Source organism: Neovison vison, chromosome X, assembly GCF_020171115.1.
Source record: "Neovison vison isolate M4711 chromosome X, ASM_NN_V1, whole genome shotgun sequence".
Classification (NCBI taxonomy): Eukaryota; Metazoa; Chordata; class Mammalia; order Carnivora; family Mustelidae; genus Neogale; species Neogale vison.
Genome location: NC_058105.1, coordinates 118,844,662 through 118,866,273, shown reverse-complemented (window position 1 = coordinate 118,866,273; position 21,612 = coordinate 118,844,662). Strand labels below are relative to the sequence as shown.

At 40.8% G+C, this 21,612-nt stretch overlaps 1 protein-coding gene across 1 annotated transcript in view; it reads left to right on the top strand.

Annotated features, from left to right (window-relative positions):
• TXLNG (taxilin gamma) overlaps positions 1-21,612 on the top strand; it is a 58,386-nt gene that overhangs the window by 21,341 nt on the left and 15,433 nt on the right. The window contains exons 2-5 of the mRNA XM_044235279.1: positions 9,676-9,979; positions 12,762-12,853; positions 18,631-18,801; positions 19,713-19,907. Of these exons, the coding sequence (XP_044091214.1) occupies positions 9,676-9,979; positions 12,762-12,853; positions 18,631-18,801; positions 19,713-19,907 (762 nt within the window). The remainder of the gene's footprint in view (positions 1-9,675; positions 9,980-12,761; positions 12,854-18,630; positions 18,802-19,712; positions 19,908-21,612) is intronic.

The window sequence follows — 21,612 nt, the reverse complement described above, 5'->3', positions numbered from 1 at the left end:
CGCAAAACTATAATAGCTGTTTGCTCCTACAGTTAATGGTTGCTGAACTGGTGGCTATCCATTTTGAAGGCGTCTGTTCTTCACTTAAGGAATCCTCTTAGCTCTAAGTATTTAGACAATGGGAGGAAGGTTGAGAAATGTATCCTTTGACAGAAGGGGAGTGAATGAGGTGGAGGATTGTTGGGGTTTAGGGTTCTAGTAAACACTGCTGTGGCTGAATGACCTACTCTCCCTCATGTCTTTCAAGCTGTAAGAGCTGTGTGTGCTGCTCCTGACTATAGACTCATGAAAAAAATGAAAATGTGATAGCTTGTTTTATGATTTTCAGGGAAAAGTTTGAATAGAAATTTATCTTGAAACGACTTATTGTCCATTTCATTTTCATTTGAGATTGGATTTTTTTTTTTTTTTTTTTTTTAGATTTTATGTATTTATTTGACAGAGGGACAGTGAGAAAGGAACATAAGCAGGGAGAGTAGGAGAGGGAGAAGCAGGCTTCCTGCCAGGCAGGGAGGTGTTTTGAAGGTAACTCATGGTCCCTAACTTAAAAGATTAATAAAAAAGGCATGCTGTGAAAGCTTGGTGTCCCCCACCTCCCCCACCACTTCCAGTTTCTCTCCATTAGTGTGGTTTTTTTTTGTATCCTTCCAGAGATTGTAAATGATTCCCACTCATAAACTTACACAACCACACACACACACCCAAATCGTGGTATGCAGTACATGCTGTTGGGCATTTTTCTTTATCCCCTTTCAACCTCCCCTTACGGATCAGTCATTCTCCATCTACCTTATTTTTTAATAGGTGCTATAGTACTCCGTAACATGGCTGTACCACAGTTGATCTCTCCAGTCCATTATTTTGGTTTTGGGGGGGTATGTAGTTTTATTATTTATTTTAATTGAAGTACAGTTCACATGCAGTATTACATTAGTGTAATACCACAAAATACCAGTTTGTCATCTCTTACCATACAAAATTATTACTATCTAGTTCATTATTAATGAACATTTAGGGTATTTCTGATTTTTTTTGTTGTTACTACAAATACTGCTACATAAATGTCATTATATATATAATGTCATAGATGTACTTTTTTGTCCGTAGAAGAAATTGATAAGAAAGGAGTTTGGTGGATTTAAGCTATGTGGCTTGATTTTTTCCCCAACATTTTAAAGATTTTTATTTATTTGACAGAGAGAGATCACAAATGGGCAGAGAGTCAGGCTCCCTGCTGAGCAGAGAGCCCGATGCGGGGCTCGATCCCAGGACCCCGAGACCATGACCTGAGCCGAAGGCAGAGGCTTAATCTACTGAGCCACTCAGGTGCCCCTTATTATGGAAATTTTTTAAACATAAAGTTGAATGAATTTGATACTAACATCCATATTGCTACCACCTAGATTCTCTGCTACCATACCTTTTCATTTATCTATCCATCTGTTGGTCCTTTCACCCGTGAGGCCACTTTAAGTGTGTATGTGCTGAGTTTTAACAAATGCGTGCAGCTTTGTAACCCCAACCCTCATCAAGTTATAGAGCATTCCCATCATCCTGGAAAGTTCCTTTGCACCCCTTTCCACACAGTCTCTGCCCTGAATTAGACTCCTTAGTAGTTAAACCAATTTGTTCTCCAACCAGGAATGCTTGCGAGTACCCCACACCCTTTCCCACACTGGGTGGTCAAAGTTTTTGATGTGAATAATGGTATCTGATAGTTTTAAGTTGCACTTCTCTTATTGTGAGTAAAGTTAAGTATATGTTTGCTAGCCACTTGTATTTTCTATGATTTCTTGCTTTGTATTTTTTGCCCATTTTTGTTGGGCTGTGGGCCTTAGCATTCATTTCATTTGAGTATGCATTTGTGTTAAAATAATAAATTAATTTGGGGGGCCCCTGGGTAGCTCAGTCAATTGAGCATCCTACTCTTGATTTCAGCTCAAGTCATGATCTCGGGGTCATGGGATGGCGCGCCATGTCTGGCTCTGTGCTGGGCATGGAGCTTGCTTGGGATTCTTTCTCTTCCTCTCCTTCTGCCCCCTCCCACCCGCCCTGAGTGCACACACACTCTCTCAAAAATTAAAAATAAAATTAAGCATTTTTTTTAAACTTAAATGATTTTGTGTAGAAATTTTAATAAAATTTACATATGTTCGGGGGTACCTGGGTGGCTCATTTGTTGTCTGCCTTTGGCTTGGGTCATGATGGAGTCCCGCATACAGCTCCCTGCTCAGCGGGGAGCCTGCTTCTCCCTCTCCCACTTACCCTGCTTGTGTTCCCTCTCTGGATGTCTCTGTCAAATAAATAAGTCTTTAAAAATAATAATAAATAACTATTTTTTTTGTTGTTGTTAAAGATTTTATTTATTTACTTGACAGACAGAGATCACAAATAGGCAGAGAGGCAGGCAGAGAGCAGGGGAAGCGGTCTCCCTGCTGAGCAGAGAGCCCAATGTGTGGCTTGATCCCAGGACCCTGGGATCATGACCTGAGCTGAAGGCAGAGGCTTTAACCCACTGAGCCACCCAGGCGCCCCTAATGATACCTATCTTGTGACATTATTGTGAGGATTAAATTAGTTAATATAAGAAAGTGCTTACAGTTGTGCCAGGATGTAGTATTTGCTGCATAAATACTAACTGCTGCTGTTTATACAGGAGATTAATACCCAAGAAAAGGCATCCAGAATGGGTATCAGAGAAAGCAGAATAGGAAGTTGTATTGGCCATGTGATATAGAGGTCTCTGCTTAAGGAGGTGAGGGCTTATATATATAATTTACCGTTTAAAGTTGTTGACTTAAGAATTTGCTTCATATCATGGCCCAGTGCAGAGCCTCAAGAAGGTTCTTGAACAAACAGTCCTTACAGTAGAAAAATTGGGGCCTGCTATTGCAAGAGTCCAGCTGGACCTGGGCTTATTCATAAACCAAGATTTTGTAGTGCCAAAGTTAGTCTTTCATTAGTAAATGTGAAAAATACATCAAAATTAGTTGCACAGGAGAGAAAGGAAATGTAATACTGTATTGCTTCTAAAGATAAAGTAGTCATAGTGGTATTTTCTTCTAACTTGTAATGTTTAGATATTTTCCATGGCTTGTTTTCAGCAACCGTTTTGGCCCATGTGTTCTCCATCAGTTGGTAATTGAGTACCTTTTATGCATAAGCTTTTGCTGTCTAGTTGGATATGCATACCAAGTAAGTGCTAATGTAATGTCTGTGACAGGACCTGAGAGGCCAAAGGGTGGAGTGTCCGAAAAGACAAAAAGAAGTAGTATTAACTAAAAATAGAGAACAATGATGGGGCACCTGGGTGGTTCAGTGGGTTAAAGCCTCTGCCTTCGGCTCTGGTCATGATCTCAGGTCCTGGGATCGAGCCCCGAATCGGGCTCTCTGCTTAGCAGGGAGCCTGCTTCTCCCTCTCTCTGCCTTCCTCTGTGCCTACTTGTGATCTCTGTCTGTCAAATAAATAAATAAATAAAATCTTTAAAAAAAAAATAGAAAACAATTAAATAGAAGGACAGCACGAGATGTGATGGTTATTCATACTACACATTCAGGGTCCTTATTTATGCTCAGTGCCACCAGCTACTGTTTTGAGTTATATAAACATTTTGACTTTTCTAGTCCTTCATCTTTTTTCTGTGTTTGGTAGTTGAAATTGACCTATCTGCCTTTAATCTGAAAGCCAGAGTGATTTTTAATTAAATTTATGACATTTTGAAATAGGTGAATACATTGTACCTTTTCTCCAAAATTGAGAGAACAGTAATAGAAGATACTTGCCAGGCATACATCTGATAAGGGACTTGTATCTGGCATATATAAAGAACTCTTAGAACTCAATAAGAAAATAACCCAGTTAGAAAGGGGGCAAAGAATGTGATTAAACATTTCTCCAGAGGAGGTATACAAATGACCAATAGGCACATGAAAAGAATGTCAACATCATTAGTCATTAGATGAGATACTGTAGTGGCTATTATCAAAAGAACCGACAATAACAAGTGTTGGTGAGAATGTATAAATAATGGAACCCTAACACACTGCTGGTGGGAATATAAAGTGGTGTAGTCATTTAGAAAAATAGTGTCATGGTTCCCCAAAAGGTTAACCAGAGTGACCATATGACCCAGCAGTTCCACTCCTAGGTATATACCCTGCAGAAATGTAAACATATGTCTACGTAAAAGCTTGTACGTTAATGTTTATAACAGATTTATTTATAATAGCCAATAGTTGGAAGTAATCCAAATGTCCTGTCAGCTGATGAATGGATAAATAAAACATGGTATATCCAAACTGGAATATTATTTGACAATAAAGAGAACCGAAGTAGTGATACATACTATGACATGGATGAACCTTGAAATCATGCTATGTGAAGGAAGCCAAACGCAAAAGGCCATGTATTACCTGTTTCTGTTTAGGTGAACTGCTCAGAACAACCACATCTGTAAAGACAGTACGTTAGTTGCCTAGGGCTGGGGCTAATGGGAAGGCTTCTTTCTGAGGTGACTAAAGTATTCTTTTTTTTTTTTTTTTAAAGATTTTATTTATTTATTTGTCAGAGAGCGTGAGCACAGGCAGACAGAGTGGCAGGCAGAGGCAGAGGGAGAAGCAGGCTCCCTGCTGAGCAGGGAGCCCTATGTGGGACTCGATCCCAAGATGCTGGGATCATGACCTGAGCCGAAGGCAGCCGCTTAACCCAGGCGTCCCGGTGACTAAAGTATTCTAAGATTGATTGTGGTGGTGGTTCCACAACTCTGTGAGTATACTAAAAACCAGTGGACTGTACACTTCAAATTGGTGAATTACATGTGAATTATATCTCAATAAAGGTTATGAAAAACACTAATAGAGCTGAAAAATGAGAAATTAACAAATTCCATTTCTCAGGTACCTTTCTTATTAAAAATGATCCTAGGAGAGGCTTCAGGTTTTCCTGAATGAAAATTACCCAGGACACCTGGGTGGCTCAGTGGGTTAAGCCTCTGCCTTCAGCTCAGATCATGGTCTCAGGGTCCTGGGATCGAGCCCCACATTGGGCTCTCTGCTCAGCGGTGAGCCTGCTTCCCCCTCTCTCTGCCTGCCTCTCTGCCTACTTGTGGTCTCTCTCTCTGTCAATTAAATAAATTTTAAAAACTAAAAAAAAAAAAAAAAAGAAAATTACCCATTAATCAAATGATGGCTCCCCCTTCTTCCAACAGATTGCTTGCTCATTATATTTTTGGTGTGTCTTGACAAAACATTTTCTGGTATAAGGTGGATTTTATCATCATTACAACTTCTGAGAAATTCTGTCATGTATTAGAGATAGCAATCTTCTGTTTTAATTATCTTTTAACAGACTTTCATCAGTATTTAAAGCCAATGTTGGGGACACCTGGGTGGCTCAGTGGGTTGGGCCTCTCTGCCTTTGGCTCAGGTCAGGCCTTGTTTCTCCTGTGTCCGCGCGCCACCCCCCCCCCCCCCGCCTCTCTGCCTACTTGTGATCTCTCTCTGTCTGTCAAATAAATAAATAAATAAAATTAAAAAAAAAAAAATGGTTTTGTGAACCCATTCTTATACTAATGGTTTTCAGGGGAACAGTTTAAAAAACATTTTTTTAAAAATTGGGGAAGGGGGTGCCTAGGTGTCTCAGTCAGTTAAACATCTGCTTTCCACTCAGGTCATGATCTTGGGGTCCTGTGACTGAGCTCCGCATTGGGCTCCCAGGCTCAGTGGGAGAAGTCTGCTTCTCCCTCTGTTTCCCCTCCCCACGCTTGCTCCCCTCCCCGCAAATAAAATCTTAAAAATAATAAAATAAAAATTGGGAAAGATGATATTAATAGCACTTACTGTTTTTCCTCTACTGCTTTTGTAAAGAGGGGGGCTGTTAACATTATCCATGTGCCCAGTAGTATATGGCAGGTCAGTCTTTGATATAAAGTAGAGGCGGAACTTAGTAGCTGTATATATAATGTAGCAATAAATGATTATTTTGCATTTAGTTTGAGATTAATACTTATGTAGTATGTTATTTGGGCATATTCATGGCTTTAAGAAGTTTCTGTAGGAATTTAACAAAAGATGTTTGTTTTGAAGTTTTTGAAACTTCATCATGAGTGTTTTATAAATTTAATACCTGTGGATTACACTTGTGAATGCATTGCATATGGAAGTGAGTTTTAAATGTTTTTGAAAGAATTTAAGAGTCTTTTAAATATTTCTAAGTTTTTAGGCTTAGAATGTGGCATCAAACAGTAACTCTGAAGATAGACAACCCTTTTCCTCTTAATGCATTAATTTTTTAAGAAATGAAAGTATTGTATGCACATTATTTTAAAAGTATCATGAAAAGCAACACATTGCTAATCTTTCTGTCTTGAGGAAAATATTCTGTTTTGGTTCTTCATAACTCTTGAATAATGTATAAATTGCAACTTTAAAAATAAACTTTTCTGAAATAGGTTTTACTTCAATAAAGTAGACAAATTGTAAATGTTTAGGTTTAATGAATTTTTAAAAAAGATTTCATTTATTTATTTGACAGAGATCACAAGTAGACAGGGAGGCAGGCAGAGAGAAAGGAGGAAGCAGGCTTTCCGCGGAGCAGAGCGCCCGATGCGGGGCTGTATCCCAGGACCCTGGGATCATGACCTGAGCCGAAGGCAGAGGCTTTAACCCACTGAGCCACCCAGGCGCCCCTAGGCTTAATGAATTTTCATAAAGTGAACATCTATGTGACTCCATCTGGCTCAAAACAGAATATTGCCAAGTACCTCCGAAGACCCTACCCTCAGTATTAACCCCTCTGTTGATATCCAGCACAATTGATTAGCCTTGCCAGATTTTTTTTTTTTTTTTGGAAGATTTTATTTACTTATTTGAGAGAGAGGCAGAGACAGAAGTATCTGGGGAGCACGAGTAGAGAGGAGAGGGTGAAGCCAGCTCCCAGCTGAGCAGGGAGCCCATGCTGGACTCGATGCCAGGACTCTGGGATCATGACCTGGGCTGAAGGCGGCGGCTTAACCCACTGAGCCACCCCCAGGTGCCCCTAGCCTTGCCTGATTCTGAACTTTACATATAAGTGGTTTCCTACAGTGTGGATTCCTCTGCACCTTCCTCACAGTGTTTGGTCTGTGAGACTTAAATCGATTGGTATCACTGCATCTAGCAGTAGTTAGTTCTTATTGCTGGATGGTATGAGCATAGTACAATGTATCCCTTCCCTTGATACAAATTTGGGTTAATTCCATTTGGGGACAATTATCAATAGCCCTTCTTTAAACATTCTTGGCCTTTGGCTGCACATATGTGCATACTTGGGTAAAATCCTAAGAGCAGGGTTTGGGTTGGAATGTATCCGTATTGTCAAAGAGTTTCTCAAAGTGGCTATACCAGTTTGTTCCTCCAGAAGTTTAGGACCTGGTTCATCAACATCAGACTATAAAAGATAAGGACTTACTTTCCACAATCTCTGTCTCTTCTGCTACTTTGAAACTTTAAATCAGTTTTAGTTCTTCAGTTGGAAGTACTCTTGTAACTCGAAATAATGAATCTCTGCTCTCCTATAAACTTTGGAAAGTAACTTTGTCCACTTGTGGTAAAAGAAAGGTACTACCCCCCCCCCACACACCAATTGTATTATTCAGAAAGGGAAGAGGCCCTCTTTCATACAGAGAGGGAATGTATAGAATGTGTAAAATTCAAATTTGTGCCACATCATGTTAAGGGGAAGAAGCCCATAAATAAATGGGGTTAACATTATGATAGAAGAGAGATTAAGGTAAATTTTACTGATTTGAGAATAAAATACTAGAATAACGCCTTTACTCCCATGGCCATGGCCACTATCCACATTTGTTCGGGCAGGGATAGTTGCTTAAACCATTATTCTCCCAAGTTTCTGTGGCTTAACGTGAGAGAACTTTATTTTTGTGCTCATCTAATAGTCCAGTGTGGAGTTCTTTGTAGGAAGGGCAGCCTTCCTTTGTATGTACATGGGATTTAGGGGCCTAGACTGTTAATTCTTTTATCCTGTAGCTGTGCCATCTCTCAGAGTCTGGGAGATCTCTGCATTCAGCCAGAGTGGGGAAGAAATGGTGGGGAAAGAATGTATGCTTCTAAGAATGAAAGTCTTGTTGAAGAAGGGAATGTCATTATTTCATCTTCTATTCCATTGGTGGGAACTCTGCATGGGAGTTCCGCTTAGATACAAGGGGGCTGGGAAATGGAGTCCTGGGCTGAGCATTTGTCTAGCAGCGCCAGCTGGAGGGTATTGGAGGAGTGAGGGTTCTTGCTGGACAGCTAGTGAGCCACCTCTGCTCTATCTACCGTCTCATCAGGGATAAATAAGAACAGAATAATTAATGTTTCCTAACAGGATAATTCCATTTCTAAGATACTGACTATTTTAATGGTGAATTTTTATAGGGAAAAAAGTTTATTTTTGAAAGGAAGTGTGAGTACTTTTTTTTTTTTTAAGATTTTATTTATTTATTTGACACAGGGAGAGAGATCACAAGGAGGAAGAGAGGGAGGAAGGGAAGCAGGCTCCCTGCTGAGCAGAGAGCCCAGTGTAGGGCTCAATCCCAGGACCCTGAGACCATGACCTGAGCCGAAGGCAGAGGCTTAACCCACTGAGCTACCCAGGTGCCCCAGTATTTTTTTTTTTTTTTAAAGATTTTGTTTTGCTTACTTGAGAGAGAGTGAGCACAAGCTGGGGGAGAGGGAGAGGGAAAAGCAGGCTCCCTGCTGAGCAGGGAACCCGAAGCAGGGCTTGATCCCAGGACCCTGGGACCATGACCTGAGCCAAAGACAGTTAGTTAACCAACTTAGCCACTTAGGTGCCCACCTTTTTTTTGGAAACAGGGAGAGAGGGAGCACGACTGGTGGGGAGGGGCAGAGGGAAAGGAAGAAGCAGTCTGCAAGGAGCCAGATGTAGGGCTCAATGCTAGGACCCTGGGATCAGGACCCAAGCCAAAGGCAGATACTTAAGTGACTGAGCCACCCAGGTGCCCTTAGGGAAATAAGTTTAGATTTACAACTAAATGGCATTTCTGGGGCGCCTGGGTGGCTCAGTTGGTTTAGCAACTGGCATCCATTCAGGTCATGATCCTGGAGTCCTGGGATCGAGTCCTAAATCAGCTCCCTGCTTGGCAGGGAGTCTGCTTCTCCCTCTGACCTCTCTACTCTCATGCTCTCTCTCTCTCTGTCTCTCTCTCTCTCTCAAATAAATAAATAAAATCTTTAAAGAAAAATAAATAGAAGGGGCTTCTGGGGGGCTCAGTGGGTTAAAGCCTCTGCCTTAGGCTCAGGTCATGATCCCAGGGTCCTGGGATCGAGTCCCGCATCGGGCTCTCTGCTCAGCAGGGAGCCTGCTTCCCCTTCTCTCTCTGCCTGCCTCTCTGCCTACTTGTGATCTCTGTCTGTCAAATAAATAAATAAAAAATAAAATAAAATAAATGGCATTTCTCACTTCCTTTGGGACCACTTAGTTGTGTGATTTGTTTTAATTTTCTTATACTTTACAGTTATGTCGCCACTCTGAAACTTAGAAATTACCATATTTACATCAATTTTACAAATCACTAAAAGAAAAAAACTGTCAATCTGTGGTGTATTATTGGATGTAAACATTGATTACATTTGCTTTAACCCCTCTTTCCATATTTTTTCTTTTCCTCTCTCTAGTTTGTGATTGGCACAATGGAAGAAGCTGGAATGTGTGGGTTAGGGGTGAAGGCAGATATGTTACACAACTCTCAATCAAATGATATTCTTCAACATCAGGACTCAAATTGTGGTGGCACAAGTAACAAGCATTCATTGGAAGAGGATGAAGGCAGTGATTTTATTACAAAGAACAGGAGTTTGATGAGCCCAGCATACTGCATGCAAGAGTCCAGAGAGGAAATACCTGGGCGAGAAGCTCGAATAGATCCTCCTGATGGTCAGCAAGATTCAGAATGCAGCAGGAGCAAAGAGAAGACTTTAGGTAATAATCTGTGCTCAGTGGTTGGACATTTCTGTGTGCTGCTCTTTTTACTTCTGTTCTCCACAGCGCAGGTGATTATGAACGTGGCCAGCGCTGAGGCGGATGTTTAGCTAATATATCTCTTGTCCTCAGTGGAGTCAGTGTGTATATTTACTGCATTTTTTGCAGGAGACAAAGATAGCAAAGGAGGAAGTTGTTTTCTCCAAGTAATCAGGAATAAGCTTTCTTCACAGAATTTGGGGCCAACTTGACAAAGTAGTATTTGACTTGCCTTGTTTGCATCTTTAATGTAGTCTGACTGAAATTTACTGTGAAGACTGTGCATTTATTGGCTTGTTTTTAAAATCTAGTCACAATGCTTTAGAGACAGCATAATGTTATCTATCGTTCAGAAGTGGGTTAAGACTGACTTTCAAGGGTACGTTTTCTTTTTCCTTCTGTGTTTCAGATTTAGGACTAAAAAGGTAGTATGTTAAATTTTGTTATGAAATCTGAAATCCCCTTTTATTTTAGCCTTACTCATTGACTCTAAATTTTTTTTTAATTTAATTATTTGACAGAGAGAATGAGCACAAGCAGGGGGAGAGGGAGAAGCTCCTGAACAAGGAGCCCGATGCAGGACTCGATCCCAAGATCCTGGGATCATGACCTGAGCAAAGGCACATGGTTAACTGACTGAGTCTCCCAGGTGCTGTGCCCCAAAATATTTTATACTTAGTATACCTAAGATTAACAGTGTTTGATTTGTATGGTTTTCTGTACAAAATTATCCTTATTAAATATTATTATTTATTTAATATTATTGATATTATTAAATATATTTTATTAAATATATTTTTCACTAACTTGGAAAACCTTAAAATTCTTATAGAAATACAAGAAATAATTTTAATTCCAGGGACACCTGGATGGCTCAGTTGGTTAAGGATCTGGCTTTAGCTCAGGTCATGATCCTGGGGTCCTGGGGTCGAGTCCCACATCGTGCTCCCTGTTCAGTGGGGAGCCTGCTTCTCTCTCTGCCTGCCACTACCCCTGCTTGTGCTCTCTCACTCACTCTCTCTCTCTCTCTGACAAATAAATAAATAAAATCTCTAAAAAAATAATTTTAATTCCTTTCAAACAAATGTCTTCAAAATCAGCAGCCCCAATTATATATGTAAAAGCAGATACGGAGTCTTAAGAAGTTACAGGGAATGGGGCACCTGGCTGGCTCAGTTGGAGGAACATGCAACTCTTGATCTCAGGGTTATGTTTGAGCCCCTCATTAGGTGTAGAGATGACTTAATACTTAAAAACAAAAGTTTCACATAATGTTACCATGTGACTCAGCAGCTCTACCTCTAGGTATATAACCAGGAGGGTTGAAAGCATATGACCATGCAAAAATGTGTACATGAGTATTCATGGCAGTCTTTTTCATAATAGCCAAAAAGTTGGAACAACACAGTTATCCATCAGCTGATGAATGGATAAACAAAATGTGGTATTATATCTGCTATAAAAAGGAATGAAGTAGTGAGAACATTGTTTGTGGGTGAACCTTGAAAACATGCTGAATGAAAGGAACCAGACACAAAAGTCCACATATTAAGATTCTATTTAATATGAAATGTTCAGAATTGGCAGGTCCATGGAGACAAAAAGTGGCATAGTGGTTGCCAGGGCCGCGGTGGGGGAGCAGGAGGGAGGGACTGCTGAAGGATATGGGGTTTATTTTTGGGGTGATGAAATGTTCTGGAATTAGACAGTGGTGATTGTTGCACAACTTTGTGAATGTACTTCATCGTACGCTTCTAATTAAAAGGGTGAATTTTATAGTATATGAATTGTATCTCCAAAAAAAAAAAAAAAACCCCAGATGGAATATGGTTTAAAATCTTGATTAAAAATTGCAGGTTACATTATGGTTATTTCTAATCATATTTAATAATCATGTTTAGTCATCTCTTAAAATTTGTACTGGCCTTGGGCTTTGAGAGGTTTTGTTACTGAAATTTTGTGTGGCTAGAAAGGTGTTCTGTTTTGAAGTCCGTGTGCATTTTTTCTTCATAGCAGTCTGTATACCACATATCAAAGTCCTTTTAATATATATTTTTAAATGAAATATCCTACATATAAGAGTAAATATTTTAAAAATAAAATGGTTACTTTAGAAGTAAAATATGATCACTTATTTTGAAAGACCATTTGTCCTCTATCTCATCCACCTGCTTCTCCCTGCCAAAGATTTTTTAAAATACCGTTGCTAGCTCCTCTTGTGGGGGAAAGAACTTACGTTGACACCCTTTTATTTACACTAAACTTGGTTAACACACAGAAGGTGCTTACTAAATGATCAGAAGTTATTTAAATTGCTTATAGAAAAAAATACATGCCACAAGTGATTTATGTGCGTCTTAGAGAGTACCAACTGAAATTCTCTTTGAACCTGCTTCTATATTTGTACTTGGGTAGGAAGCTTTTAAAAATATTCTGCCCTTTGTAACTTGCCCTTTGTCTTAGCTTGGACATCAATGGTTAAGCAAGGGAATTTTTAAGCCTTCAGCAAGAGTTACAAATACCTAGCAGTATTAGTGAGTGAAAAAATTCGGGGTAGAGGTGGGAAGGGAGGGGTGCCTGCTAATCCAGAATTTAAAAATAGCTTTCTTAATTTAGCTGGTAAATCTCTTATGTCTAGATACAGGCACAAATTATTTTACTCTGGATGTCAGAACATAGAGAGTGTTATGTAGAATTTACAGGTTAGACTTGATCTTATTCCTCTCATCTTGTTAATCATCAGGAAAAGAAGTTTTATTATTGATGCAAGCCCTAAACACCCTTTCAACTCCAGAAGAGAAGCTGGCAGCTCTCTGTAAGAAATATGCTGATCTTGTGAGTATTAAATCAAGGGGGTAAAGTTCATATGAAGTGCAGCAAAATGTTGTATGTACTTGATAAGCTTTTTAAAATACTTTGATATAGCTTTAGATGTAAAAATTATATTGTGTTCCAAAATTGAAGAGAATTTTATTTCTTGGGGCTTTTTGCTGCTTGTGTGACTTCATTTTATAAGGGGATACCTATAGGACATTATAATGCTAAGATAGGGCATAGATTTTCTAAAATTCGGTTTTAGAAGTGAAAAGGCTGACTTAGAAGTACTACCATGTGATGCTGAAGACACTAGTCTGGGTGTAGTGGTTCCTGTATTTAACTTTTCCCAGGGGATTTCTAGAGATAAACGTTCTACCCATTGTGATTGAAACTGTTAGATGAAATAGTCTACTAAAACAATACTGTGTCTCAGGAAATATTTATTTCACATCTACTATGTGCCAGGCATTTCTTTCTCCTTCTTCTAGAGAAACTGACCTCATTTGTTTTGGGCCTATGTTATTTCAAGTAGCATTAATTCTCTTTTAAAAATTATGAAAAGTCTCAACATGGAGTCCCTGCCATCCTGTTTAGGTTGAAGAATGGGGATGTCCTAGAACCCTTTGTGTAAGTGTAAGGGTTGTGGGAAACTTAGAATGAGTAAGTGTAATATAAATGCTAAAAGTAACGCCTTTTGTGAAAAACTTATGTGAATTATTGATTTTTATGCATTTTCATCTGTTGCTAAAGTAGATATTCCATATCACAAATACTACTTTTTGTCACTGGGCAGCTCTAAATACCAATTCTGTTTATTATTCAAAGAATTACAGTTAATCTCCCTTGCTTTACAAAGGGGTGTGTGTATGCGCCCCCGGAGCTGGCATTCGGCAGCTTAGCACCTTCTGTTCAGAGCAGCAGGAAGCCATGTGCGTCAGTATAAATGGCCTAGAACAGTCACGGATACGAAGATGGAAGAAAACACAGTGTGGTCAGGTTGCTGGCTTCAGGAAAGGAAATCTTCCACTGTCTGTGGAAACCTTTCCTGTTGGTTCCATCTGCATGAGAATCCTGTAAGAATGGTGGAAGGCAGACAGCCATGAATAGATTAGAAGAAAGGGCAGATAGCTGCCTAGGGCAGTCCTCCGATTCACCCGCACCATTGGGACTTCTGTTAAAAGGCATATTCTGATTTGGTGGGTCTGGGTTGGGGCCTGAGAGTCTGTATTTAAACAATCTCCCGGGTGGTGATGTTAATGCTGTTGGCCTTTACATAACACTTTTAAGTAGCAGGGGTCTAGGCTGTTTTTGTTTGTGGCTTTTATTGCGTGTGTAGGTGGGTATGGTTATTTTTAAGTCCCAGTAATAATTGCTACATTCATTTTAGGATGTGTGACACATTAGACTTGCCTAGTAGTAACCTCTCTTTGCTTCAGATTTGTCGCAGTGAGACCATCAATGGAGTAACCTCTTCCTAAGGCTATTTAGAAAACTTCCCTTTGCCATCACTGTCCTCTGTCCTTTTTGTGATAGCATCATCTGACATCATTGGTGCTTGTGGCGTGGATAAGTAGAATGTCCTGTAGAGCAGACGGTATGGCATGTTGCCCTGTAACTGGGATGGGCTACTGGAGAGACCTTGTGGCCTCCATGTTTACCAAATAGTATGGGTTCTTAAAATGCTCACATTTCACTTGCTAAGTGTGGGTATCATTAGGTTTGTAACATGATTCTTAGGTATGTGTTATAGTGCTATTCTTTCCCATTCCTGAGTCAGTTTGTGTAGATGTTGATTATTATTATTTTTTTTTTTGAAGATTTTATCTATTTATTTGTCAGAGAGAGCACAAGCAGGAGGAATGGCAGGCAGAGGGAGAAGCCAGCTCCCCGCAGAGCAAGGAGCCCAATACGGGACTCCATCCTAGGACCCTGGGATCATGACCTGAGCTGAAGGCAGACCCTTAACTGACTGAGCCACCCAGGCATCCCAAGTGTAGATTATTATAGTGTAATAATAATCCTGATATCTGCTGGGGTAGGTGTATATATTCTTCTTATTAATCTTTTTGTTAGAAGTATCTTGGCTACTCTTGGCTCTTTATTACATTTTAGGTTCAACTTACTGGGAAAAATTGGGGGAAAAAACACCATTTGGGGATTTATTTTTTTATTTTATTTTTAAAGATTTAATTTATTTATTTGACAGACAGAGATCGCAAGTAGGCAGAGACACAGGCAGAGAGAGAGGAAGGGAAGCAGGCTCCCTGCTGAGCAGAGAGCCCGATGCGGGGCTCGATCCCAGGACCCTGGGATCATGACCCGAGCCGAAGGCAGAGGCTTTAACCCACTGAGCCACCCAGGCGCCCCCCATTTGGGGATTTAGAAGAACATTTCATGGATTCTTTTGGTGCATTTGGGGGAGACTTGCCATCTTCATGAAATTAATGGAACTTGAAAAGTGTATATCCTGGGACACCTGGCTGTTTAAATTGATGGAGCATGCAACTCTTGGTCTCGGGGTCATGAGTTGGAGCCCCACGTTGGGTGTAGAGATTACTTAAATAAATAAATCCTTTCTTAAAGTGTATATCCTTATGGGAAAGAAATTACACAGAGTGTGAAGAAATTAATCACACAATGATTAATTCCAAATGGATTAAGGGTTTAAATGCCAAAAACTAAGCTTTTTTTTTTTTTTAAGATTTTTATTTATTTATTTGACAGACAGATTACAAGTAGGCAGAGGCAGGCAGAGAGAGAGGAGGAAGCAGGCTCCCAGCTGAGCAGAGAGCCTGATGCGGGACTCGATCCCAGGACCCTGAGATCATGACCTGAGCTGAAGGCAGAGGCTTTAACCCACTGAGCCACCCAGGCGCCCCAAAAACTAAGCTTTAAAGATTTTAGATATTTAGATCTATTTAGATATATTAATAACTATTTTTCTAAACTTGGGTTAAGAGATTTTTAAAAAAGATATATTTTTAAAAGATTTTATTTATTTGACAGAGAGATATGGCGAGAGAGGAAACAAGCATGGGGAGTGGGTGAGGGAGAAGCAGGGTTCCTGCTGAGCAGGGAGTCTGATGCGGGGCTTGATCCTAGGACCCTGGAATCATGACCTGAGCTGAAGGCAGATGCTTAATGACTGAACACCTAGGCGCCCCTATTTTATTTATTTTAGGAAGAGACAGAGAGAGAGGAGTGGGAGGAGAGAGCGAGAACCAACCACAAACAGACTCACTGTCAAGTGTGGAGCCCAGTGCGGGGCTCTGTCTCACAAACCTGAGACCGTGACCTGAGCTGATATCGAGAGTCTCATGCTTAACCAGCTGAGCCACCCAGGTGCCCCCAGGGAAGGATTTCTTACAACACAAAAAGCACTATCAGAGAAAGGATTGCAAAAATTGGCTGTGTTGAAATTAACTTTCTGTTCAGCAAAAGACAGTGAGACGTCAGGTTAAAAAAACTGGAAAGAACATAGGCCAGCAAATAAAACCAACAGAGTATTTAGTTTCAGGAATATCTAAGGAACACCTACAAATGAATACAAAAAGAACAAATAACCCAATGGGAAACTGGGCAAGAGACATGTAAGAGGCATTTTAGAGAAGTGGAAAAACATGAAGATATAAAGATACCTTAACATAAAGGTACATAAACATATAAAGAGATGTTCGACTTTATTAGTGATCAGGGGAATGCAAATCTGGACCAGAATGAGATGCGATTTTATATCCACTGCAGCGGCATACATTAAGAATTCTGATTGTACTTAGTTTTTTGTTTTGTTTTGTTTTGTTTTCTTCTTTTAAGATTTTATGTATTTATTTGACAGAGAGAAATCACAAGTAGATGGAGAGGCAGGCAGAGAGAGAGAGGGAAGCAGGCTCCCTGCTGAGCAGAGAGCCCGATGCGGGACTCGATCCCAGGACCCTGAAATCATGACCTGAGCCAAAGGCAGCGGCTTAACCCACTGAGCCACCCAGGCGCCCCTGATTGTACTTAGTTTTGGAGAGGATGTGCATCTATCTACATGATCTCTTATAAGTTGCTGATGGGAGAATAAATCTGCCAGCCACTCTCGAAAAGAGTTGGCATTGTCATGTGAAGTAGAACATGAGTCACTGCCTAGCAGTCCCACTCCTAGGCTTGCACCCAGAGAACTTCTTACATGTGTACAGCAGGGAGCACATAGGACAGTGTTCATAACATTGTAAGCAGTCAAGTCTGGGAACAACCCGAATGCCCATTGACTTGAGAATGGGTCAGTAAAGTATGTTGTGTGTGGCATATTTTTTAAGTGAGATGTCCTGTAACCAGTGGGGCCAAATCTGGCAAGGCCTGTTTCTATACTGCCCACAAGCTAAGAATGGTTTTATGTTTTTAAAGTGTTTAAGAAAAAGAAGACAACAATGCAATAGAGTATGTGGCCCACAAAGCCTAAAACACTTACTTTTTGGCCATCTACAGAAAGGGTTTTCTGTTTCTTGATCTGTGCAAACAATTGGGATGCATTCTAGCAATATGATCTACAGTTATGCTGTCCAAAATGGTAGCCGTTAGCTACATGCAGCTATTTAAGCTCAATTTAAATTCAAGAAGAAATTCAGTTCTTTAATTGCACTAGCCACAAAAAAGTTAAAATAACTGAAACCAGAACAGTTCTTTTAGGACCACACACAAATGAGATGAACAAGAAGAGCAAAGGAATGGTGAGCCTGGGATTCTGGATTGTGATCACCTTGAGCCCCAGAGGGCGGGGCTTGCAGCTCTCTGCAGAGTTACAGATCGTCTGTGCAGGCGGGGAGCCTCCTGCAGCTGTGCTGCACCTGTGGTCATAATAACGTTACTTTGCAAAAGTATTATACAAAAATAAAACTATTTTTTCTGCAAGAATTTCTGTAAGGATGTTTTTAATAGCTGTGAGTATATGGCATTTAAGGATGCTTGGTGTGTTTTGATAGGCCACAAGGTGTCACTCTTGCTCTTGAAATTGACTCACTGTCTTAATCTATTAGCATTGATTTAACCTTGAAATATACTTATTTGCTCCAAACCTAAAATTGCAGCAATTCCTCTCTTTCTCACAAGGAACTTGAATGCTGCTTATTCTTTTTTTTTTTTTTTCCTTAGAGAGCACGTGCATGTGCCTGAGCTGAGGAGGGGAATGTGGGCAGAGGGAGGCAGAGAGAGAGAGAACCTTCAGCAGGTTCTACACCCAGCGTGGAGCCTGGTGCGGGGCTCAGTTTCACAACCCAGAGATCCTGACCTGAGCCAAAATCTGGAGTTGGATGCTTCGCTGACTGAGCCACCCCGGTGCCCCAGTACTGCTTATTCTAATTTGGAGGACCATTTCAATAGAGCAGCCTGTGTGTTTTTCAGAAAAGTAAAACTCCATGGTGTTGATTTCTAAAGTTTTCCCAAAAACACCATTTAACAATTTTTAATAAGAGATTAAGGGGTGCTTGGCTGGCTCAGTCGGTAGAGCATGTGACTCTTGACCTCAGGGTTGTGAGTTTGAGCCCTGCTTTGGGGGTAGAGTTTTTTTGTTTTGGGTTTTTTTTTTTTTAATAGATTAAGATTGTTTTTTTCCACTATCCTTGATTATTTGTTTACTTTCCTATCATGACTAGAAGAGAGAAGGTTGGCAGAGTAATAGGTTACAAAATAAGTTTTAAAAAATACTGTAATACTTGGTTTTTAAAAATGTAGTTCCATAGTTCTTAGTGTAATTCCAGCTGTAACTCAAAGGTTTTCATTGTACTTCCTGACTGTAAAGTGCTTATTAATTTTAGCTGGAGGAAAGCAGGAATGTTCAGAAGCAAATGAAGATTCTGCAGAAGAAACAAGCCCAAATTGTGAAAGAGAAAGTCCACTTGCAGAGTGAGCACAGCAAGGCTATCTTGGCAAGAAGCAAACTAGAGTCTCTTTGCCGGGAACTGCAGCGTCACAATAAGACATTAAAGGTTAGTTGGTTCATGGGGCGCCTGGGTGGCTCAGTGGGTTGAGCCGCTGCCTTCGGCTCAGGTCATGATCTCAGGGTCCTGGGATCGAGTCCCGCATCGGGCTCTCTGCTCGGCGGGGAGCCTGCTTCCCTCTCTCTCTCTCCGCCTGCCTCTCCATCTACTTGTGATTTCTCTCTGTCAAATAAATAAATAAAATCTTTAAAAAAAAAAAAAAAGGTTAGTTGGTTCAGTTTTCTGTTTTTCAGGAGGGACCGACACTGACTTGGCTTATTTTATAATCACTGTGTACCTATTTGAAGTAAATCTTTTGTCTCTACATGGAGACAGATAGCAACCAGTTTTCTGCGATTTTGCTTGGCCTGATGCTTCTTAATGAACCTCATACCTGGCCGTGGGAAATCTAATTGAGATTGATTTTTAGACCACAGCTTACCTGCCTGGAGCCCTGGCTTAGGAAATTCAGAGTTGCCAGTTTTCTGCTGAGCACTGAGGTAGTTCATTACCACGTAGGAGAAGCTGACATGAATGCGAAGCTGAACAGAAACAGACTTGAGGCAGGGACTGGATCTGGGGACGGAAAGCAGCCGCTGAGCTCCTTAGGAGCTGTTCGCCAGCCGCATGGCCAGACCAGTCTTGCCTACCGCCAGTACCCAGAGGCTAAGTACTTTTAGAATAGCACATAGCATTCGTTTTACAGCAGGGCAGTTTGCCTCTCTGATTGTCTACTCAGGAAAAGCTGTGTGCTTATCAAATGATCACCTTCTGGTCCCAGATAAAGGGAAGGGGAATCAGAGTTCAGAAGCAACACTTTAGGGTCACAATAAGTAAACCCCCGGAGCAGCAGCGGCAGCTTTTGTGAGTATCTTCTGTGTAAGTCTAGACCATTAACAGGAGTTTTTTTGGATAATAAGGAAGAAAATCTGCAGCAGGCACGAGAGGAGGAAGAAAGACGTAAAGAAGCCACCGCACACTTCCAGATCACTTTAAATGAAATCCAGGCGCAGCTGGAGCAGCATGACATACACAACGCCAAGCTCCGCCAGGAAAACATCGAGCTGGGAGAGAAGCTGAAGAAGCTCATTGAACAGTACGCCCTGAGGGAGGAGGTAAAGCCATTCTCCTGGTTCAGACAGCTCCTCCTGATCAATAGGGGTCTCTCCCCAGTCACTGCCAGAGGAAAACTGCCGTCACAGGATGTTTTAGAACTTTTATAGTTGCGTAGTGGAAGTTGGGTTTTTCTCAGGAAAACTTCAGCCGCCACGAGAACAGGAGTCTTGGGGGTTGTCACTTAGATCGTTGAGAAGAGTCTGTGGCCGGGGGTAGGTGAGGCGGTTTCTTAGAGAAGCGTTAAGTCTCCTTGTCTTCCACCCGATGCTACAAGATAGCGTATTCAGCATGCAGGTTTTTCCCCTTATCTAGACTAATAATAAATATTTGGCCTTCAGATACGCTTTAACTCAGACATCTGTGATAACCTACGCAGTCTACATTACCGTTGTATTATACCTGCGTTTTAGATTCTTTCTTTTAGTGGGGGTTCTATACTATTTGAGAGGAAAAATAGAACCTATTTCTAAACTCTCATACCCATTGAAGTAAAAAGCTTATTGGAAGGATCCATGCCTGCTGGTCTTGGTCATTGGTCTCCAACTAAGACTTTTTCAGGCTAGTCAGGAAATTCAGAGGTGTTAATTAAAAGCAAACAGGTGATGGTCTGGTTTTTTGTTTGTTTTTTAAAAGCCTCCTCATTTTTACAGGCCAAATGGGCAGGACTAGAGGCATCAGGTTTATTTATTTATTTATTTATTCAAAGAAAATGACGTTAATTTATTTCTTTCACATGTTTATCTGCTAAAAGTTTTTTTTTTCCTTATTTTCAGTTAGCCAGCATAGAGCACATCATTAGTTTTTGATGTAGCGTTCAGTGATTTCATGAGTTGCATATCGCATCCAGTGCCCATCACCACATGTGAGCAATCATCCTTAACGCCCATGACCTGGTTACCCCATCCTCCCACCGCTGTCCCTTCTGGAACCCTCAGTTTGTTTCCTGGAGTCTAGAGTCTTTCATGGTTCGTCTCCCTCTCTGATTTCTTCCATTCAGTTTTCCCTCCCTTCCCCTGTGGTCCTCTACGCTATTCCTTATATTCCACATATGAGTGAAACCGTATGATAACTATCTTTCTCTGCTTGACTTATTTCACTCAGCATAATCCCCTCCAGTTCCATCCATGTCGATGCAAATGGTAGGTATCCATCCTTTCTGTTGGCATCAGGCTTTTTATACAGTGCATCCCCTGCCTTTGAAGTTAGGGAAACATGCTTTTATTTGTGTTGTAACCTACACAAGTAGATTAAAATAGCTGGTTAAAGGGAAAAAAAAGATTGGCCCCTCTGTGGGTTATGTATTCATTCAGTTTTGAAGGCAAACTTTAGGTCATACTAACTTAGAGTCTTACATTCAGCCCTTCAAAAAATACTTCTTTTAAAAAGATTGTTTCTTTATTATTTGAGAGAGAGAGTGCATGCGGGTGTGGGGGGAGGGGCAGAGGGAGAGAGAGAATCCCAAGCGGACTCCCTTCTGAGCACAGAGCCCAGGAGCCCAAAGCATGGTTCCATCTCAGGACCCTGAGATCATGATCTGAGCCAAAATCACGAGTTGAACACTCAACTGACTGAGTCACCCAGTGCCCCTTAATCACTCTCTCTGCCTTCTCCCTTTTTTAAGTGGAGAATTATAAACTTAAAAGTAGAGAGTATGTCATCTTGTTTTAGCAGATGAAATCATAGTTTCAGCTTTATTCCCATCAG